Below are 20,301 nucleotides of genomic sequence, written 5' to 3'. Positions count from 1 at the left end.
GGAATCTGATGAAATATAACGTTTTCAACGATGATGTGAATGATAATGTTTTGATAACGTGTGGCAGTAAAAGATTGAATGCCCTTGTTGGAAATCCAACATGGCCGTCTTAGGTCAGGGTTGAAGTGAGGTCAAACCCAGTAAGAGCGAAGCTGCGGCATGTCAAACTTTGTCTCCAAACCTTCGAGCACATTTCCTGTCCGTTTGTTTAAAGTGCGGTCATGGTTGGCTCGTCAAGAGCGGGCACTTGCCAAGGATGCAAAATGTCAGCGGGATCCAAGACTGTGACAATTGTAGCACGAGTCGAAGAGTTATTTCCCTCCCATGAGTGTGCCCGTATGTTTTTCCCTGGTTTTTTTTTTTAGATGTGGAGAGTAAGACTCTGCAAGGGGTGAAAGACCGACGTATCTTGGATAAATCAGGGCAGTACCAACTGGAAAACACCACCTTGGACTACCAGAAACTGGCCGATAAGGAAGTCCTGCGAATTCCTGGGCCACTCGGGGCTGATTTCACCATCCAGGTAAGCACTGAGAGTCGTTTCACGTGCTTCAAATCTGTTTCGACAGTACTGTTCAAAAGTCTTACCCAGTATTATCAGTTTCTTTTGGAAGTTACAGTAGAATTGTCATGACCTGTAACTTGTAACAGTCACGTATGGAATCTCACCAATGTTCTTCTGGCAGGTCCAGTTTACAGGTGGACCGGACAGCGTCGTCCAATACATATTCTACCAACCCATCGTCCACCGCTGGAGGGAAACTGACTTCTTTCCTTGCTCTGTCACGTGTGGCGGCGGTAAGTGAGATACTAGCTATAAACCTGTGCATAATAAAGTTTGTAAACAATAAGTGGGTAGATACAAAGTGCTGTACATAAACATCAGTTTTGCAGTAAACAAGAACAAAGCAAACGTTTTGAAGTGCGAATACAGGTTGTTGTTGTTGTTGTTTTTTTTGTTTTTGTTTTTTTACAAGTAAATACATTTTACATCAGTGAATAAATAAGAAGTAGTGAATTAAGAGATAAATAAATACATAAATAAGTAGACTAAACATCAAACTCATACACACCACAAAACACCAAGAACAAGTCTCGTGGCGCGCCAAAAGCCAAAGAATACAGATGTGTTTTAAGACGTCTTTTAAAAGAGGATAACGAGGGGGACGGCCTGAGATTTGAAAACAAATAGAACAAATCTTAAAGTGGATTCTAAATTTCACGGGCAGCCAGTGAAGAGAGGCCAGAATAGGGGTTATATGTTCCCTCTTACGGGCACCAGTAAGGAGACGAATTCTGTGTTCGCCTTGGGTGCTCCGAGTCCCGCACCGCCCCACTGCCATATGGTGTTCCGCAAGGATCTGTATTAGGGCCCATTCTATTCTCATTATATCTACTGCCCTTGGGCTGTATGTTTGTAAACAATAAGTGGGGAGATGCAGAAAGGTGATTGAATATACTGTATTAAGTAGCCCAAAAGTTTTAGGATGAGCAATATGCGGGATATCATAGTAAAAATGTCTGATTTCCTTGTGTCAGGGTACCAGCTGACCTCCGCAGAGTGCTTTGACATGCGTAGTGGTCGTGTGGTGGTGGACCAGTACTGCCATTATTACCCAGAGAACAGCAAGCCCAAACCCAAACTGCAAGAGTGCAACATGGAGCCCTGCCTGGCCAGGTTACAAAGCCTGATTGTTTTTTTTGTTTGTTTTATTTTTTGAAGACACATGATATAATCTTGAATGGTTATCTTTTGTCTTTTAGTGACGGCTACAAGCAGATCATGCCGTATGACCTCTACCACCCCCTTCCTCGGTATGTCGTTGTGACTTCTTGACCCCCAAAAAAACGAGATCCAGTACATGCATACGCGTTTCAAACTTGCTGCATTGTAAGGTGGGAGAGCAGCCCTTGGACCGCCTGCTCCACTTCCTGCGGCGGGGGCATCCAGAGTCGCTCGGTTTCCTGCGTGGAGGAAGACATGCAGGGGACCGTCACCGCAACGGACGAGTGGAAGTGCCTTTATGCCCCCAAGATGGCCACCTTGCAGCCCTGCAACACCTTTGACTGCCCCAGCTGGATGGCCCAGGAGTGGTCGCCTGTAAGTTCAGTGCATTTTCGCTAATATAAAAGACATTTGTTAGGGGTGGTGAGGCTCAGGTGGTAGAGTAGCCCTAGTCTTGCAAAATTGACTGAAACATTTAACAGTTTACAGTGTGGTTTATCTTCATTCCGATTTTTTTTTTGTGAACGTAAATACTGACCACCAGCTCTGATTTCGACCCGGCAGGTTAAAAAATGTCACCCTTTGTCGCATCAGGCTCCATGAATTCATCTTAAATCTTCTGTGGCAGTCGTACAAACACAGAGAGGCAAAAAAAAAAAAAAAAAATCTTGGATGCAGTTTACCTTGCACATTCTTCCCGGAACTTGCCGTTTAAATGCTTGCTTTGGCAGAAGACATGCAAAAGTTGACGCTTGTTCATGCAGCAGTGGGGGATTTTGGACCCCCCCTCGAGTCAAAGGCCAAGACATTTAGTCAGTCAGAAAAGGATGAGAGCTGGCCAACTAACACAGATTTATCTCTGAATATATACATGGAGAAAGGTATTAACGAGGGATGTTCGATACCACTTTTTTTCAGACCGATACGCAGACCCTCAGTACTCACCGATACCGATACCAATTGCCGATACCAATAGTACATTTTGACAAATAAAAAAAAATCACTCAAAGATATTTTTAAACAAATATATTTCCTTTAATTTTGAAAAAAAAAAACAGCACAGTCACTCTTCAATAGTCTTAACGCTCAAAATAAAACACAAAAATGCTCTTTTAGTTTAAGATTCACAATTTTGAAATATTTCCAACTGCTGCAAGCTAGCGCCACTTACAGGCAAGGAGGACTCACTTAACGTCTTCCCCCTCTGCCATCGCTGGCTTGTACTCGTCTGCGTCACGAGTACTCGAGTACTTGAAAAAAGGCTGGTATCGGTACTCGCCCATCCTTAAAATATTGTATAAAGCCTACCGTGAAATTCTACCAGTTAATATACAAACTAGATTCATAAAAAGGGAAAGTGAGTATAAATTAAGAGGAATATACATTTTCTCTTAACCTAAATACAGAACAAAACAAAAAGAAGGATGTATTTCAACTCAAGGATTGGATTGTAAAGCAAAATCTTCTCAATCGATTTGTATTTTTTTTTTTAAATTTCAAAGCATATTTACTGCAAATATATATATCATAAAAGGACATGCAGTTGAATTATTTTTGAATTGTTCGGTAGTATTGTAACAGCAAACGCATCTTGACCGCTTGCTGTCATTGATTTTGTGTTGATTCTTTTTTTGTGTGTGTTGATTAGGGGCAGACAAAACAAGTTTTACTTCTTTCTGTCCCTTTTCAATTTTTTTTATTTTAAAGAGTGAAATAAAGTGATTTGATTGATTGATGGATTGATTGATCCCTAGTATTAACTATTCCGCCCATCCCCACCTGATTTCAGTGCACCGTGACATGCGGTCAGGGTCTGCGCTACAGGGTGGTGCTTTGCATTGATCACAGGGGGCTCCATGCAGGAGGATGCAACCCCACCACCAAGCCCCACATCAAGGAGGAGTGCCTGGTGACTGTACCCTGCTACAAGACCATCGGTGGGTTCGGAGTCATGCGAGGGAAACGGTTCCAAAATACGCCTGACTTGGTCTTCTGTAAAGTTCTGGGTGGGAACTTCCACTGGTTCTTCAGAATCGTCCCTGCACTCATACTGTCTAGGCCGCCCGCCCACATGGGCGAACGGCTCAGCCTCCCCATGTGAGAATGTGTGGCCTGATGGCCTTAACTGTTTTGTTTTTTACTGGATACTAGGGGTGTTAAAAAAAAAAAAATCGATTCGGCGATATATCGCGATACTACATCGCGCGATTCTCGAATCGATTCAATTAAAAAAAATCGATTATTTTTTTTTTTTTTTTTTTTTTTTTTTTTTTTTTTTTAAAGAGCTCAGAATTGTTCATTCGGTAGTCTTACCGATTCAACGTCTTATCATCATTGCCTTTTTTTTTTGTGTGTGTGTGTGAATCAATTTTTAAACTTCCATTTTTAATGGAAAAATATTCAACAAAACGTCTGACTTCGGGTTAGGATTCACACCGTGAGCATGGAAGAATGTTATATGAACGGAACATTAAGCCTTAATATTTTATTTTAATGCTGTTCAAACATGAAACAGATTACAACCTGTATAAGACTGAAATTTCAGATAAATAAATAATACATTTTCATATAAATCTTACACTCTACAAGCTTACTGATTAGTATTTTCTAAATTTGAATGAAAAAAAATCGCAACAATCGACTTATAAATTCGTATCGGGATTAATCGGTATCGAATCGTGACCTGTGAATCGTGATACGAATCGAATCGTCAGGTACTAGGCAATTCACACCCCTACTGGATACGTATGTCAGAATGCAGACGGCGCCAAGCAAGGACGAATAACAGCGACGCAACGGCCTAGCTCAAGTCATCTATCTAGTCATGAAGAGCCCTAATCTAACACTTCCCTCTCTCTGGGTGCTTCAGATACGCCCCCTGTGGAGGCCAAGCCGCTGTGGCATAAGCAGGCCATCGAGCTGGACGAGGAGATCGCCGTGACTGAGGAGCCGAAGTGAGTTACTGCACTGACAGTCCGCATTACGGCGAAGCCCTTATTGCAAAATAGGACTCGGCGTTGACAGTTTTCCCCCAAAAAACCTCGACGGCGTTGCGGTTGCGCTGGCGGCAGTTTCGAAAATGCACCTGTCGCCCGCACCTGTCAAAACACCGCATGCGCTGTTTTGGCTTGGAATATGTCATACGTGTGATATATCGGCGTGAAGGGGCCGAATGAGCAGCGTGGATAAACTCAATTTACAGTTGAACTAGATTGGGTTGAGCCCAGGAGGGATTTGCGTGCGTGTCGAGTTCATTGTTGGCCTGGTTCCAACTTCGATGTTTCACGCTTCTTTTCCTCCGCTGAAACACCTGCGTTGTCAGATATCGCTCGTAAACGTGATGGATGGGGTCACGTAAGGTGACAAAGGGGAAGTTGAAAGAGAGAGAGGAAAAAAAAAAAAAAAAAAAAAAGCTTCTGGGGCAGGTCCGCCTCCTTTGTCACAGGCTCGCCCGCAGATGTTGCAGATGTTTTTGTCCTTGCATATCGATTGACTAATAAAGGCCGTCCTCCCAAAGACGTTTTGGAGCGCGGCCCGGGCGCGTTGTTGCATGACTTGCGTTAGCGAGCGTGTTCGCCAGTTTGAAACATCTGCGACTTTGACTCATCTCTGAAGTGAGAACGCCGCAATGGCGGACAAACGAAGTGCGTCTTTCACCCGACAAACCACGCGTGTAATATGGGCTCGTTCACAAGCCAACACTAATACTGTATCTGCCAACCATATGAGGCAAAATTACAAAGACTAGTCCTGTATTGGATTTAAAAAAAAAAAAAAAAAAAAAACACTCAATGAAATATTTCCACTGTCGGAAATGTAATTGATGAGATTAGGAAGGAGCTTTGGCGGATATTGCAAACATCTGCTCACGGACAGACATCACGATAACTCACAAACATCTTTTTTTTTTTTTTGTCAACGTCTTTTATTTGTTAACGCTAAACACATCGCGGCCTTGTGAAGTAGCTAGCATGACTGCAGTTGAGGTCTTGTGGGAAGATGATTCAATTCAAGCGAGGAAAACATATTCATCCTTCAGTTGGGGATTGTGTTAATGAACAGCAGCTCGTTTTTACCAGCCAAAACATCATTTAGTCATCACAGGCAACCTTGAAAACAAGTCTGATTTAAAACAAAAAAATCCTTTCTTTGTTCTGTTCAAGGGGGAGCCAACAGAAAGTTTTTTGTTGAGAATATTGTGTTTGTGGTAAACGAATTAAGCAGCAAAATCCTTTTTTTTTTTTTTTTTTTTTTTAAGTTTTTATCCATCTCAGAGGGAGGCCATTTTGCCACTTGAAAATGCTCAGGTCACGTCCAATCGCGGCTCACCTGTTTTCCGAGTTTGGTCATGTGACATTTGCAAGCTGAGCCGCGATTGGTCGCCACCTCTGAGCCCTGAGCGACTGTGATGTCGTTTTCAGTCGACAGCACGTGACAAAATGGCCGCCCCCCCTGAGATGGATAAAAACAAGTGCATTTTGCTGCTTTATTCATATTCCACAAAAAAAAAAAAAAAGTGACTCTGACACGAATATTTTTTGTTTAGTGACGCGCCGTCAAATTAGTTTTAATGTTACAAAAGCTTTGCTCATTCACGTCAGCCTTGAAAACGTTCGATTTCATCAGATTGCGTCACGTTTCATTGGAATTCGCAGCTCTAATTCGGGCCCGAGCAGCTACCGCTGCCATCTGCTGGCCACAGTTAGTGGGTGTTTTTGATTTCACAACTCATTGACCCGGCTGCGCTGCACTTGGACGTTGCACTGACCACTGATATATTCACAGACAAAAAAAAAAAGTAGTTGACGTCACTTAACGTTTATGGTGGCATACATCGTGATTTTACTAAACGTTATTAAACGTTTTTGGCAGTCAAAGAGTTAAGGTTGATTTAATATCTTAACTCAAGTCAAAAGACCACGTCGAACTGAAATAGTGGAACTCTGGAATTCAAGCCCCCTCCAAACAAGAAAAATATGCAGGTTCTATGAAAATATGGAAGCAGGAAACGAGAGAAATTGCTGTGGACTTTGATGAAACGCAATTCAACACCTGTCATCCTAATTCGATGGGACTTCAGATCAAGTTTCAATGAATCAAATTCAAAAATGTATTTTTCTACTCCATGGCGAGCCTGCAAGTGATTCGTGTCCCTTTTCCCAGCTTCATCCCTGGCGCTTGGCAACCTTGCAGCAGAACGTGTGGTGCCGGGACTCAACGTCGCACGGTCAAGTGCCGGGTGTTGCTCTCCTTCTCTCAGACTGTCGCCGACCTCCCCGGTGATGAGTGCAAGGGCAGCAAACCTGCCATGAGTCGAGCCTGCTACCAAACTCCCTGTCAAAACCTACAAGGAGACAATGAAGAGGAAGAGGAGGACGAGGAGGAAGAGGAGGAGACCCTCCAAAGAGAGGAGCTGCATGAATGGGAGTATGACGGGTTCACAGAGTGTTCAAAGAGTTGCGGAGGAGGTAGGGAACTTTTCCAGTCACAATCGACTTATATTTATTGTTGTGGAATTTTTTTTTTTATTTTTTTTTGTGTTATATTTTATTGTCAGGGTCTACATTACATTATTTAACTCATTTACTCCCAATAACGTATACATACGTTTTTTTTTCAATGTTCTAAGTGTCCCAAAGACGTATTTATGCGTTTTTTTGTTTTTTTTGTTATGCTAGAGCATACAGAAGGCTTTGATGCAGCCTCTCAACTGCAAAGAACGGTTGCAGAAATGGTAGTTATTACACAAACGGCCAGCAGGTGGCAGCAGAGCAAAGGAGATCAACCAGGGCCATCTAGAAAAAAAGCTAAATTACTTCCAATTTTAAATAGATTTGTGAAAACTGATGAAACTTAGCTCTCTTCAAATGCTAATTGCTGCAAAACGGAAACAGATAGAAACATACTTTTTTTCCTGATGAAAGAAGAGACTTTAATCTTTCTTTTGATAGGTTCCATGCTTTTATAGCAAAAGAACACAATATTCTGTGGGCCTTGCAAAATCAGTCAAAATCCAGTAAAACAGCCGGGAGCGAACGGAACTGCTTCTGTGAAAATGGCGGCGAGTGAATGAGTTAAAGTTACCCAAAAATCATTTCCTGCATGTTCGTTTTCTTCTTCTTCAAAAAAAAAAAAGACCAAATGAAAGACTCACAATGGCTTTAAACATTTTGCATCCTATCTTCCAAAGTTCAGCAAGAATACAATTCAAGACAATTGAAGATGATGCTGTGCATGTCCTCTCAGTAGTCCAGCATCTTTCTTGAGTTCTCGATTTTGTATTTTACGTAGTCTCAGCTTGTGGAAGTCATGTCGACTGGTCATCCCGACAAGTTCCGTTGATCAAATACGAAGGTTCGATCGATACCTCGTTCGATTGTTCCTTGTCCATGATTGGTTGGATTGGTTCTCCGTAGGGCTGTGCAATTAATCGAAATTCAATTACAATTTCAATTATTACACTACACAAATTACAAAATAAGCATAATCATAAAAAGGGTACAGTATTAATTCCAATTTTTGAGTTGTTTAAATTTGTGCATTTGCACCTTTTTTTTTTTTTTTTTTAATTTTAAAATAATTTAATAAACTTTGTTTCATCCAAAAGGAACTTGCATAATTAGTGTTTCAAATCATTTTTTTTTTGTCTTAATATTTTTTATTATAATTGTTGTATTTATTTATTTATGTATTTTTACGTTTAAACATTTTCTTGTTTTGTACCTTAAAATAAATGATTGTCCGACTGGACAGTGCACATGCTGCACTCAAACTTCAAGTTTTTTCCAAAATAAGTAAATAAATAAATAAATACATATTATAAATATGGATTATTAATAATTAATTAATTAATTAATTAATTAAGTAGTGTTGATGGTTGTTCTTCTCTGTGTGCCCTGCGATTGGCTGGCAACCAGTTCAGGGTGTCCCCCGCCAACTGCCCATAGCCAGCTGAGATAGGCTCCAGCACCCCCCGCGACCCTTGTGAGTAGCAAGTGGTTCAGAAAATGGATGGATGGTTGTAAAATAGTGTTTCTATTTTTTTTTAATTGGTCTTAATATTTTTCAATGTGCAAACATTTCCTTGTTTTGTACCCAAAAAATAAATAAATGATCGTTTGAATAATCGGGATTTTATTTTTTGCCAAAATAATGGTGATTATTATTTTATTTTTAATTGTGCAGCACGAGTTCTCCACCTGGAAGACATATTTGCACAATCTAAAGTACATCTCGTACAAACTGTTGCAGTGGGTGACGTTTAATTCTGACCTCATTTGACGATAGTGTTTTTGCAATTGACTTTTTGTATATTAAATTGTATATTACTGTTTTAAAAAATGTACGTAATATGCCATATTTTCAACCTCACTTGCGTTTGAATGTCAGGTGTTCAGGAGGCTGTGATCATCTGCCTGAACAAACAAACCAGGGAGGCGTCGGCAAACCAGAGTTTGTGCGTGAGCACGCGCAGGCCTCCGCCGCTTCTCATGGACTGCAAAACGCAACCTTGCCCCCCCAGGTAAAAGCTTCAATGTCATAGTTCGAATGTTATTTTTCGTCAAATGTGCAGTGACCCGGGTTGTAAGGTTTCCACGAGCTCTTGCGCCTCCGCTCGCCTCGCACCTGCGACCAACTTGACTTGTGAGAAAACACATGGCGCTATTAAACGAACATAATCCCGTCGTACACCCGTGACATTATTTCAGTAAATCAGATGGAGACGGATTGCTGGCCGTATCACGGAGAACAGGAAATAACAATTGACTGCGGACCACTGATGGCGCACATTTGGATTTGACGCTTCTGCTGCTCCCTCTCGTCAGCGAACGCGGAGGCTGGAAGCCTGTTTTTGCAGGCCTTGAGTCTTGTTTTCAGGCACAACAAACGCTTGTATTGGACGTGTTTCCTTTGGCCTTCCGCTCCCTCCCTGAGGCCTCCTCACGCTCCCACATTAAACTGCACTCTTTGGATAGGATTAAAGTACGCTCGATTCATGAAGTGGGAGAGGATTTAGACCAGTGGTGTCCAAACTACGGCCCGGGGGCCATGTGCGGCCCGCCGTCCATTTTTTTAGTGGCCCGCAACATATGCTAAAAATGGTATTTGACTCAGTTCAAATAAAATAAAAACAAAAATGTCTGGAGATGGTCAAAGTAAGAAGGGAGAGTGTCGAAAAACACAGGTGCAATAGCAATCCCGTTCGCTCCCGGCTGTTTTACTGGATTTTGACTGATTTTGCAAGGCCCGCAGAATATTGTGTTCAATTGCTATAAAAGCATGGAAGATTAAAGTCTCTTCTTTCATCAGGAAAAAAAAAAAAAGTATGTTTCTCTCTGTTTCCGTTTTGCAGCAATTAGCATTAGAAGAGAGCTAAGTTTCATCAGTTTTCACAAATCTATTTAAAATTGGAAGTAATTGAGCTTTTTTTCTAGATGTCCCTGGTTGATCTCCTTTGCTCTGCTGCCACCTGCTGGCCGTTTGTGTAATAACTACCATTTCTGCAACCGTTCTTTGCAGTTGAGAGGCTGCATCAAAGCCTTCTGTATGCTCTAGCATAAAACAAACAAACAAACGTATAAATACATCTTTGGGACACTTAAAACGTAAAAAAACGTATTTACACGTTATTGGGAGCAAATGAGTTCAAGGTTATTTTAGTTAACTAAAACTAATGAAAAAACTAAAATTCATAAAACAATTTCGTTAACGAAATAAAATAAAAACGAAGATGCTTTTTAAAAAAGAAAACTAACTCAAACTACACTTTGTTTTTAAAATTAACTAAAATAATAATTAACTATGATTATAGCAACAATGTCCTTTGTTTTAGTCTTTGGTAATTAATTGAATGCATGAGCCTTTGGAGATGATTTTAAATGTGATTTTTAGTAATTTATTTTGATATAAACTAGAATAATGACATCGCACCCATGGTGTTTTTCAAATATTGCGCACAAGTAATGCACATTCAAAAAAAAAAAAAAAAAAAAAACTAATACTGAAACTAACTAAACTAAAACTAAGCATTTATTAAATTAACTAAAACTAATAAAAACTAACAGAACCACCCTGAAAACTAATTAAAACTTTTAAAAAAAATTAAAAAAACAAAACTCAAAAATAAAAATAAAAACTAAAATAAAAAAAAATTCCAAAACTATAATAACCCTACTGCCATATTACAAATAAATTTGTTTATATACTGTCGCATTTTTCTAAATATGCAAAAGCATAAATAAATCATTTATACAATTTTTAGGACTAAACACAATTCCTATTCATAACATTATGTGGCCCTTGCGTCTGTATGTGGCCCTCAACTGAAAAAGTTTGGACACCCCTGATTTAGACTTCACAGCGCGTGGGTGAGCAAAATCAGAAGTGTGTAATCGCGCTTTCCAAGTTGCAAAACGCATCAAGAGTTGGACATTGCAACACAGGCGAACGCGACAGCATGTGGCTTGTTGTCGTGATAATTAATAACGATATTTACAGGTGGGAAGCGGGGGAGTGGAGCCAGTGCTCGGCTTCCTGCGGGGTTGGCCTGATGTCCCGCACCGTAGCGTGCGCTCGCTGGCCGTCCGTGGGCGGCAACAGAACCGACATCCTGCCAAATGAAAAGTGCCACGGCCCAAAACCAAACCCCGTCCAGGCCTGCAACCGCTTCGACTGCCCTCCCATGTGGGAGACGCAGGAATGGGGGCAGGTAAAAAAAGACAAAGTCATCCCGAATAAGAAGATGATGTCACAATGGTTTGCTTGTTGTTGTTGTTGTAGTGCTCCAGTCGTTGTGGAGACGGAGTTGAGCGGAGACGGGTTGTGTGCAAACAGCGTTTGGCCGATGGCAGCAACCTGGAGCTGCCCGAGTCATTTTGTCCCTCCAAGATGCCAGTAAACCAGAGGCGGTGTAACGTGGAGCAGCGGTGCCCGCCTTTGTGGGTCACGAGCTGGTCCCAGGTAGGCTTGGTCCAGTCAATCACGTTAACTCATTCACTGCTAGCCCATTAACTCTTTTACTACCAAACATTAGCCAAAAAGAGAGCTAGCCGTTTTTTAGCATTTTCAAGTCAGTTCTTTAGGAATCACCATTTGAAAAAAGGGGGGGGGGGGAAGCATTTTTTTGTGAAAAGATAAATTTTCTGGCCAACAGTGACATTGACACAAATATTTTTTTCGTTTAGTGACGCTCTGTGAAGTAGATTTAATGTGACAAACACGACACGACATCCTCGGAAAAGTTGTTTCAGCCATGTTAGGTCATTATCCCATTGAAAAGAGATACAATGCTGCCATCTGCTGGCCATAGTTAGTATTTGTTTTTTATTTATTTTTTTCCAGCTCATTCATGAAACTGCAGCTGCCCAAGACGTTGAGCTGCCCATTGGAAAAACAAAAAAACAAAAAAAAACTAGGCATGTTCGATACCACCTTTTTTCAGACCGATACCGATACTCAGACCCTCAGTACTCACCGATACCGATACCAACTGCTGATACCAGTAGTACATTTTGACACATAAAAAAAATCACTAAAATATATTTTTAAACAAACATTTTTAACGCTCAAAATAAAACACAAAAATGCTCTTTTAGTTTAAGATTCACAATTTTGAAGTATGTCCAAACCGGTGAAGTTTTGGTGAAAAACTGCTGCAAGCTAGCACCGCTTACAGGCAAGGAGGACTCACTTAACGTCTTTCCGCTCTGCCATCGCTCGCTTGTACTCGTCTGTGTCACCAGTATTCGAGTGCTTGAAAAAAGGCTGATATCAGCCCGATACCGATACCTGGTATCGGTACTCGCCCATCCCTAAAAAAAAAAAAAAAAAAAACATAGTTGACGTCATTTAACGTTGTTGGCGGTGCTCGTTGAGATTTTCCCTTAACGTGAATTAACGTTGATGGCAGGAAAAGGCTTAAAAATGACGTCCATAGCCGTCAATGGCAGTGAATGAGATAACGAACTTCATATGGACGATATGTAATACCTGTTATGGTTCCAAGCCCGTTGTCTCACTAAAGATGTGTCAATTACCTTGTGAACTTTGGTTTTTTTGTGCAGTGTTCAGTGACCTGTGGAAACGGTATGCAAAGACTTGAGGCCGTGTGCAGGAAACAAGGCGAGGACGGACAATATCACACCGTCGATCCAAACAATTGCTCCTCTCTGGCGCGACCCACCAGGATCCGACCATGCTCCCTTCGGCTCTGCAAGAGTAAGAGAACGTCTTTTACGCTTTAACTCTTTGACTGCCAAAGACGTTTAACGACGTATTTTAAAATCCTAATGAATGCCGCCATAAACGTTAATTTACGTTTATTTCATTTTTTTTCTCTCTCAATGGGCAGCGCAACGTCTTGTGCAGCGCTGCCTTGTCGCTACACAAAAAATATTAGTGTCAAAGTCCCTGTTGTGCAAAAAAAAAAAGTATCATTTTGCAAAAAGCTTGTTTTCTCGTTATATTATTGTATTTTCGCTTATGTAACAAATTAACTAATTTCAAATGGTGATTACTAGAAAACGTAATAAGGTAGAAAGTACATATTTTTTCTTTTCTCATGAAAGAATGGAATCCAATCTTTCATATGGTATCCACCATGTTTATGTAGTCATACCGCACAATATTCGTCTATTTGCTTTGAAAGGTGAGTGAAAATGCTCGAAATCGGCTGGCACCGTTGGGGTTGTTTTTTGGATAACGTTTGGCAGTCAAAGAGTTAAGTGGAAGATTGTAAAGAGAATAACCGAAGCGGTGCATCTTTTGGTCACAGATTCGCTGAAACCGGATCCGACTATCCTGGCTCAGAGGAACGTGTATATTCAGTGGAGGAAGAGCAAAAAGGTCCATTTGGTGGTTGGTGGCACCGCCTATCTGCTCCCCTGGACTACTGTGGTCCTTCGCTGTCCAACCCGCCACATCCGCAAGGCAAATATCCAATGGTTGAAAGACGGGAAGCCTCTGGTGAGTCGCCCACAAATGTCTGTGACACCTCTGGGGTTAGTGAAGATCCAGCAGGTTGGTGCGTCCGACGCCGGGACGTACACGTGCGTCGCAGGTCAGGACAAGGAACATTTAGTCCTACAGGTCATTGGCGCCAAGCAGAAGTTGCACAGACAAGAGGCAGCAAGGGGACAGGAGCCCTCCATCTCCGAATCCATCGTCGAGCGCTTGCTCCAGCTCAAAGTCGAAAAAAACAAGACCACGTCCGAAGACGTTTTCGACATCCCCGATGTTGTCGTTCTTGATAGCCAGAGACTGGATGAGCTCGACGGCCTCAGAGGAAAGCAAGGCGAGCAACTCATTGATCAGCTACTCGGCGAGCTGTCCGTATCCCGCTATGAAAGCAACGAATCGTCTGTTCGCGATTCAGAAATGGACGTGCGAGGGCCCCTTCTTCGTAAAGCAAACACGAAAAGCCACTCAACCAGGTCCAGAAGTCCGGTGATCATCCAGAGCCCCGGGAAAGTGTCGTCGTCGGATGTGAGCGTGAACGTCGGGGTGCCGGTTTTGCTGCGGAAGCCCTATGCCAGTTTGGAATTCAAGTGCGAGTCTCTTGGTTACCCGGAACCATCCCTAACCTGGACCAAGAACGGAGAACAGTTGCGCTACGATAGCAGGTATGACCGGATGACTCGTGAACAAAACTGCAGGTGATCGATGATCATATCTTTGCACTGGCAGAATAGAAACGTTGCCTGGGGGCTCGCTAAGGATCCGGTCTCCGAGCCGGGAAGATGAGGGTCTTTACACCTGCACTGCCAAGAACCGACTCGGGTCCTCGTCACGCTCATCTTGGTTGCAGATTACAGGTGAGGACCAGGGTTATTATATCCATCCATCCATTTTCCGAACTTGTTCCTCACAAGGGTCGCGGGGGGTGCTGGAGCCTATCTCAGCTGGCTTTGGGCAGTAGCCTGGACTGGTTATCAGCCAATCGCAGGGCACACAGAGACCAACAACCATCCACACTCACAAGCACACCTCGGGACAATTGGAGCGCCCAATTAACCTGCCATGCATGTCTTTGGAATGTGGGAGGAGACCGGAGTACCCGGAGAAGACCCACGTGGGCACGGGGAGAACATGCAAACTCCACTCAGGAAGGCCGGAGCCTGGACTCAAACCGGAGTCCTCAGAACTGGGAGGCGGACGTGCTGACCGACTGGCACCATGCTATTATTTTAGTTGTATTTATTTTATTTATTTTTTTAATTAGTATGCATGGTGGTTATGTAACACATTTCTTACCTAGCGTTGCATTTCGGTTGAGCTAAATGAAAACGCAGGCGAGCTGAGCCATCGGAGTCAAAAGTCAAGCAGGCAAATTCATCGTCATCTATCGGCTGCCGCTAGATGACATCACTTCCCTTTGACACACTTTCAAACGTCTTTATTCCGGTTAATATCGAAATAAATAACACTTAAGATCACATTTAAAATCATCCCCAAAGGCTCATGCATTAAATTAATTGCCAAAGACGAATTTTCGCTACAATTATAGCTAATTTTAGTTAGTTTTGTAAACATAAAATGTAGTTTATTTTTCATTTTTTAAAAAGCATTTTTTATTTTATTTTATTAACTCATTTGCTCCCAATAACGTGTAATACGTTTCTTTATGTTTGAAGTGTCCCAAAGACGTATTTATACGTTTTTTTTGTTTGTTTGTTTGTTTTTTGTTTTTATGTGAGAGCATACAGAAGGCTTTGATGCAGCCTCTCAACTGCAAAGAACGGTTTCAGAAATGGTAGTTATTACACAAACGGCCAGCAGGTGGCAGCAGAGCAAAGGAAATCAACCAGGGCCATGATGAAAAAAAGCTCAATTAGTTACAATTGTAAATAGATTTGTGAAAACTGATGAAACTTAGCTCTCTTCTAATGCTACTTGCTGCAAAACGGAAACAGATAGAAACATACTTTTTTTTCCTGATGAAAGAAGAGACTTTAATCTTTCTTTTGATAGGTTCCATGCTTTTATAGCAATTGAACACAATATTCTGTGAAACTTGCAAAATCAGTCAAAATTCAGTAAAACAGCCGGGAGCGAACGGGATTGCGAAATGTGAAAATGGCGGCGAGTGAATGAGTTAACAAATTTATTTATTTTTTTTTTTTTTAGTTTTCGTTAACTAAAATAACCTTGGTGAGGACCATATCCCCTAATAGGTTAAGTCATTCACTGCCAGTCCTGTTAAGATTGATTTTTGACGCATATAGCCGTCAATGGCAGTGAATGAGTTAAAATAGCAAGTAAACGATCCTTTGGTTTGCGTTTTAGCCTCCCAGCTAACAGTTGCTGCATTGTACAGGCACATAAATGTTCCAAGTGTATTAGTGCCGGTCTAACCCCCAGGGACAAGCCTCCGTAAAGGGACAATGTTCGTCCATTTTGAGGCGAGATGCGTCTACTTTTCCGGTTGGAGCTCGGGAATTTCTGGGAAGTCGCACAGTTGAACACGGCCACCGCGAAGCAGCGGCTGGCTGGCCCGGCTGAGTCAGTGGTGGGGAATGTGTGCTGCGTTCCATCGGCACAAGTCCCCCCCCCCAGAGCCGCGTTGTCCCGCCTTCCCATCAAAGCGTGACCACTTGCAACCTCTCTGGATCCCAATCAAAGTGACGGTGCCGCCGCTTTCTGGCGCTTTTCTCACCCACATGACAACAATTAAATAGCTCGGGGGGGAAGTTTCAAAGAAGATAAGCCGAGTTTCAAAGGATAAAGAGGGATGTCAAGGGACAAGCTATTCTGTTTTTTCCCTCCGTTCACTGTATTTTCAGGAAGCAGAGGAAGAAACTGCGTCCAAGCTGTTGGAGACAATGTCCTCATTTGCCCTGATAGGAGCAACAGCAGCATCAGGTTGGCAGCCGCGATGCACCCGTTTTGGTCCGTTTTCAAATCGGGGACACGTGAAACTCTCTCCAAGTAGTTGGCGTGCGGACCCTTGGGCGCCGTGCTCAGCCAGCTGCGGCGGCGGCTCCCAGACCAGACGAGTGCGCTGCGTGGAGGGTCCCGACGGCGGCTCGACGGAAGTGGAGCGACATCGCTGCCTCGGCGGAGGCCGGAGACCGTCTGACACCAGGATATGTAACGTCCTGCCCTGCGCCACTTGGGCTACGAGCGCCTGGGGATTGGTAAGCTCGCTCGTGGTAGCAAATCGTCATGACAACTAGGGATCTGACGTGATATCGTGATATTGCGATATTAAAACCACAATGTCGTCGTCGTCATGTCACAATATTAAAAGCAGCACATCTGTTAAAAAAAAAAAAAGTCAGGTTGATTTCCATTTGTGCAGTTCTAGCACCCTCTGGTGGCTATTTTTTTTTTAGTGCAGTTTCATTTTCACAATGCATGTTTTGGCACTTCTATATTTAAAATCCACACGTAATATTCTTGTGAACTGAATCGATATGTGGAGGAACTCAATATGTGTGCGCCTCAATATTAAGCGTTATTAGAGATTGTTATGTACAAAAGAACATTCATTACAAGCACATTCACATCCTCCTGACTACCAGCAATTCAAATTTGTCCTCTGTAGTGGACCTTTTTAAACCTGAATATCTCCCACCCAGTGCATACGATTGAATTAACTCATTTTTGTGCTCTATCGGCGACATTCAGAGCTTTCCAATGATACCAAATGTGTAGGGGTGGGGCTTTGCTACCTTTGACTGCATCGTAAAAGAAAATGGCTTCCCTCAGCGCAAGCACTTTTTATGGAAGAGGAAAAGTCTTTAAAAGACTTTAAAAAAGGCTTTAAATGTTGTTAGCATGTTTTCTATAAGACTCTTAAGAACACATTAAAGTATTGTTTGAATTATTTTAACTGTATTTGAGCCTAGCATTTATGTTTTAAAAAATGTCCTCTGTAGTGGACACATCAATAGTGTAAAAATATATATATATTTTTTCTTTTGCAGTATTCTAGTTACTTCACAAAGATTGGGGAATATCAAAATAAACATGAATGGACAATATTTTTCTCCTGGTAGTCAGGAGGATATTGTGTTTTTTAGTATGAGCTAATTTTTTTATCGCCAACATCCCCACAATAACGTGATAATATCGTATCGTGATGTTTGGATATCGTTACATCCCTGATTACAACATTCTCTGACAAACTTCCGTACTTTTTGAATGTTTTAGTGTAGTGGTCAATGTGTGGGTCCAAGATTGGCCTCACAACACCGCAGTGTTTTCTGCCAGGACACAAATGGCACCAAAGTCGCCTCCAGGATGTGCAGTGGACTCCGACGGTAAAAAAAAATAAAAAAAATCACTGATCCGATGCAACGTTTCCCCCCATTAGATATCATTTTGTGACTCCGATTGATTCCCCTTCCAAGGCCGAGCTCCACGAGAAACTGCTCGGCGGACGCCTGCGCCCCGCGGTGGCGAGTCGGACCGTGGACGCAGTGCACCGCCACCTGCGGCCGCCACGGCTTCCAATCGCGGCGGGTGGCGTGCACGCAGCCGCCCAGCGGAAGCTGCGCGCGGAGGCCTCGTCCCGCCAGCTGGCAGCGATGCAACACGGTGTCCTGCGGCAGAGGTGAGCCTTTCCAAATTTGACCGGGCAAATGTCCGAGACGCGATGAGCATCCGTTTCATGTCTGAAAATGTAATATGTCACATTAACTTATAACATTTTCAAACAGTAAATGTACATAACAAAAAAAAGTCTTATTTGTAATTCAAGAGACATTTTTATGTAATTTTGGAATTAGACCAGTGCTTCTCAAATAGTGGGGCGGGCCCCGGGGAAAATGCTTTTTTATTTTTATTTTTTTTACTGTCCGAGAATAAAGTGTAATTGCACCTCCACTACATTAGGGGGCAGTAGCGCAGGGAGCATTCGCTCGATGGTGTAGGCGGGTTTTGTTTTACAGCAAATAAAAAAAAATGTAAAAAAAAATTAATTAAAAAAAAACGTTTGTACTGAGCATGCGCGCTTTGCACACAGCAAAAAAAAAATCAGCACAAATTATTTTATATATTTTTGTTTTGCAGGTTAAAGTTTTTTTTGTTTTTATATTGTGCACCTGAGTTAATGTTGGTGATCAGTTTGAACGCATTATTATTTATTGATTTTATGTAATTTTATTTTTCTCTATTATATGGTTTGACATGGTCAGTCAAAAAATGTTTATAGTTTAATTAATTCTATATTTAATTCCATATTTTTTTCTTTTTTTATTCTCTTATACGTTAATACGGATACAGTGTTATGCAGAGGTGTGCTTATAACAATTTATAGACAAATGATACTATTTATAGTTGCGGGGTGGGGGGGGGGGGGTCTTCTTACTAGGGGTCATGACAGAAAATAATTGAGAATCACTGAATTAGACCAACATTTTGGGATTACAGAAGGGAATCCATAACGTGAAAATGTTGAGTACAGTAGATGCTGTGCATGTTAAGCCTTAACTTTTTTACAGTAAGTGTTGTAGAAGTGACAGTCACTGATGCTTTGATGACCGTAGCCGCCGGAGAGTGTCACGACAGCACCAGGTACTGCGAAAAGGTGCGGCAGTTGGAGCTGTGCACGCTGCCGCAGTTCAAGACTCGCTGCTGTCACTCGTGCCTCGACACCTGATGGAAGGGGAACGTCGGCTGCCCGTCGAGGACCTCCCGCTTCTCCCTGTGACGCTGCAGGAATTCATTGAATGAAGGGACATATCGTCACACGATGGACATATTCAGATGTGATGTGATAACCACTGGAAAGGTTTCGAAACACATTTTCCAAAGCATTTCGGGTAGGCCAAAAAAAAAAAATTCCAATCTGAGTTTTGAATTCACAGATTGAATAGGATGGAGTTTGAAGTGAATGTTGCACTCATGACTGAAGCAAGCACACAATGCGAGGAAATAGGAGGAGAAAACTTATTTTGCACTTGAAACTCAACTAAAGTCTTTGTTAAAAACATGACTTGTTGATTTTTAATATTACATTTATATATTTTGCTTGGTGATTTTTTTTAAAGCTATTTGTCTAGATGTCTCGTTCAACCACTTTTTTTTTTTTTTTTTTAATGCTTTTGCACATTGAGTCGTGGCATGCCCATTTATGATGTTGCCTGTTTTTAATTCCTTCTTTTAGCTCCCAAATGACAAGCCAGCACAATGCTGAAAAACAGCAATATTGAAGCATGATTATTGAGTTTCTCCTTGAATTATTTTCTTTCTACTATAATTTTTTCATTATTTATTCACCAGATGGGCACTTTTGGATTCGGGTGCAACACGTTCGAGATGCTTTACATTTTGTTGAGTTGCGATTGTTTGATTTTATGAGAAGAAACCGTCATCAACATATCAAGTATACGCTTCAATTGAGTGTTTGTATTTTGTGTTATTTATTTCCATGCGTGTCTGTGTGTATAGTTTTGTAAATAAAATATTTGGGTTTATGTTGAAGTCGCCTAGTGATGATTGGATTTGATGTACATGCCGAGGCCGCCCTCTGCTGGTAACTTTGATCTGTCACGCCTGTTATTTTGTTCATGAAATAAAATGAAGTGCATTCCTTTCATAACATGTTTTTCCCATTGTTTTGTGTTATAACC

The 20,301-nt window shown here is 41.9% G+C and overlaps 1 protein-coding gene across 4 annotated transcripts in view; it reads left to right on the top strand.

Annotated features, from left to right (window-relative positions):
* adamtsl3 (ADAMTS-like 3) overlaps nt 1–20,270 on the top strand; it is a 65,020-nt gene extending 44,750 nt beyond the window's left edge. For 2 of the 4 annotated variants that reach the window (XM_077498927.1, XM_077498929.1), the window contains 19 exons: nt 366–523; nt 687–798; nt 1,540–1,678; nt 1,765–1,815; nt 1,897–2,101; nt 3,516–3,663; nt 4,596–4,680; nt 6,890–7,194; nt 9,116–9,248; nt 11,225–11,435; nt 11,507–11,686; nt 12,790–12,943; nt 13,500–14,346; nt 14,411–14,538; nt 16,507–16,585; nt 16,653–16,860; nt 17,879–17,988; nt 18,079–18,281; nt 19,216–20,270. In XM_077498927.1, the coding sequence (XP_077355053.1) occupies nt 366–523; nt 687–798; nt 1,540–1,678; nt 1,765–1,815; nt 1,897–2,101; nt 3,516–3,663; nt 4,596–4,680; nt 6,890–7,194; nt 9,116–9,248; nt 11,225–11,435; nt 11,507–11,686; nt 12,790–12,943; nt 13,500–14,346; nt 14,411–14,538; nt 16,507–16,585; nt 16,653–16,860; nt 17,879–17,988; nt 18,079–18,281; nt 19,216–19,328 (3,569 nt within the window). In that variant the 3' untranslated portion in view covers nt 19,329–20,270. Of the gene's footprint in view, nt 1–365; nt 524–686; nt 799–1,539; nt 1,679–1,764; nt 1,816–1,896; nt 2,102–3,515; nt 3,664–4,595; nt 4,681–6,889; nt 7,195–9,115; nt 9,249–11,224; nt 11,436–11,506; nt 11,687–12,789; nt 12,944–13,499; nt 14,347–14,410; nt 14,539–16,506; nt 16,586–16,652; nt 16,861–17,878; nt 17,989–18,041; nt 18,282–19,215 lie in introns of those variants that run through there. The other 2 variants (XM_077498928.1, XM_077498930.1) reach the window with 2 other exon arrangements.
* Nucleotides 20,271–20,301: the final 31 nt, after the last annotated feature.

Source organism: Festucalex cinctus, chromosome 16 (assembly GCF_051991245.1).
Source record: "Festucalex cinctus isolate MCC-2025b chromosome 16, RoL_Fcin_1.0, whole genome shotgun sequence".
NCBI classification, from domain to species: domain Eukaryota; kingdom Metazoa; phylum Chordata; class Actinopteri; order Syngnathiformes; family Syngnathidae; genus Festucalex; species Festucalex cinctus.
The sequence above is the reverse complement of the archived record's forward strand: the minus strand, read 5'-3'. Positions and strand labels throughout refer to the sequence as shown.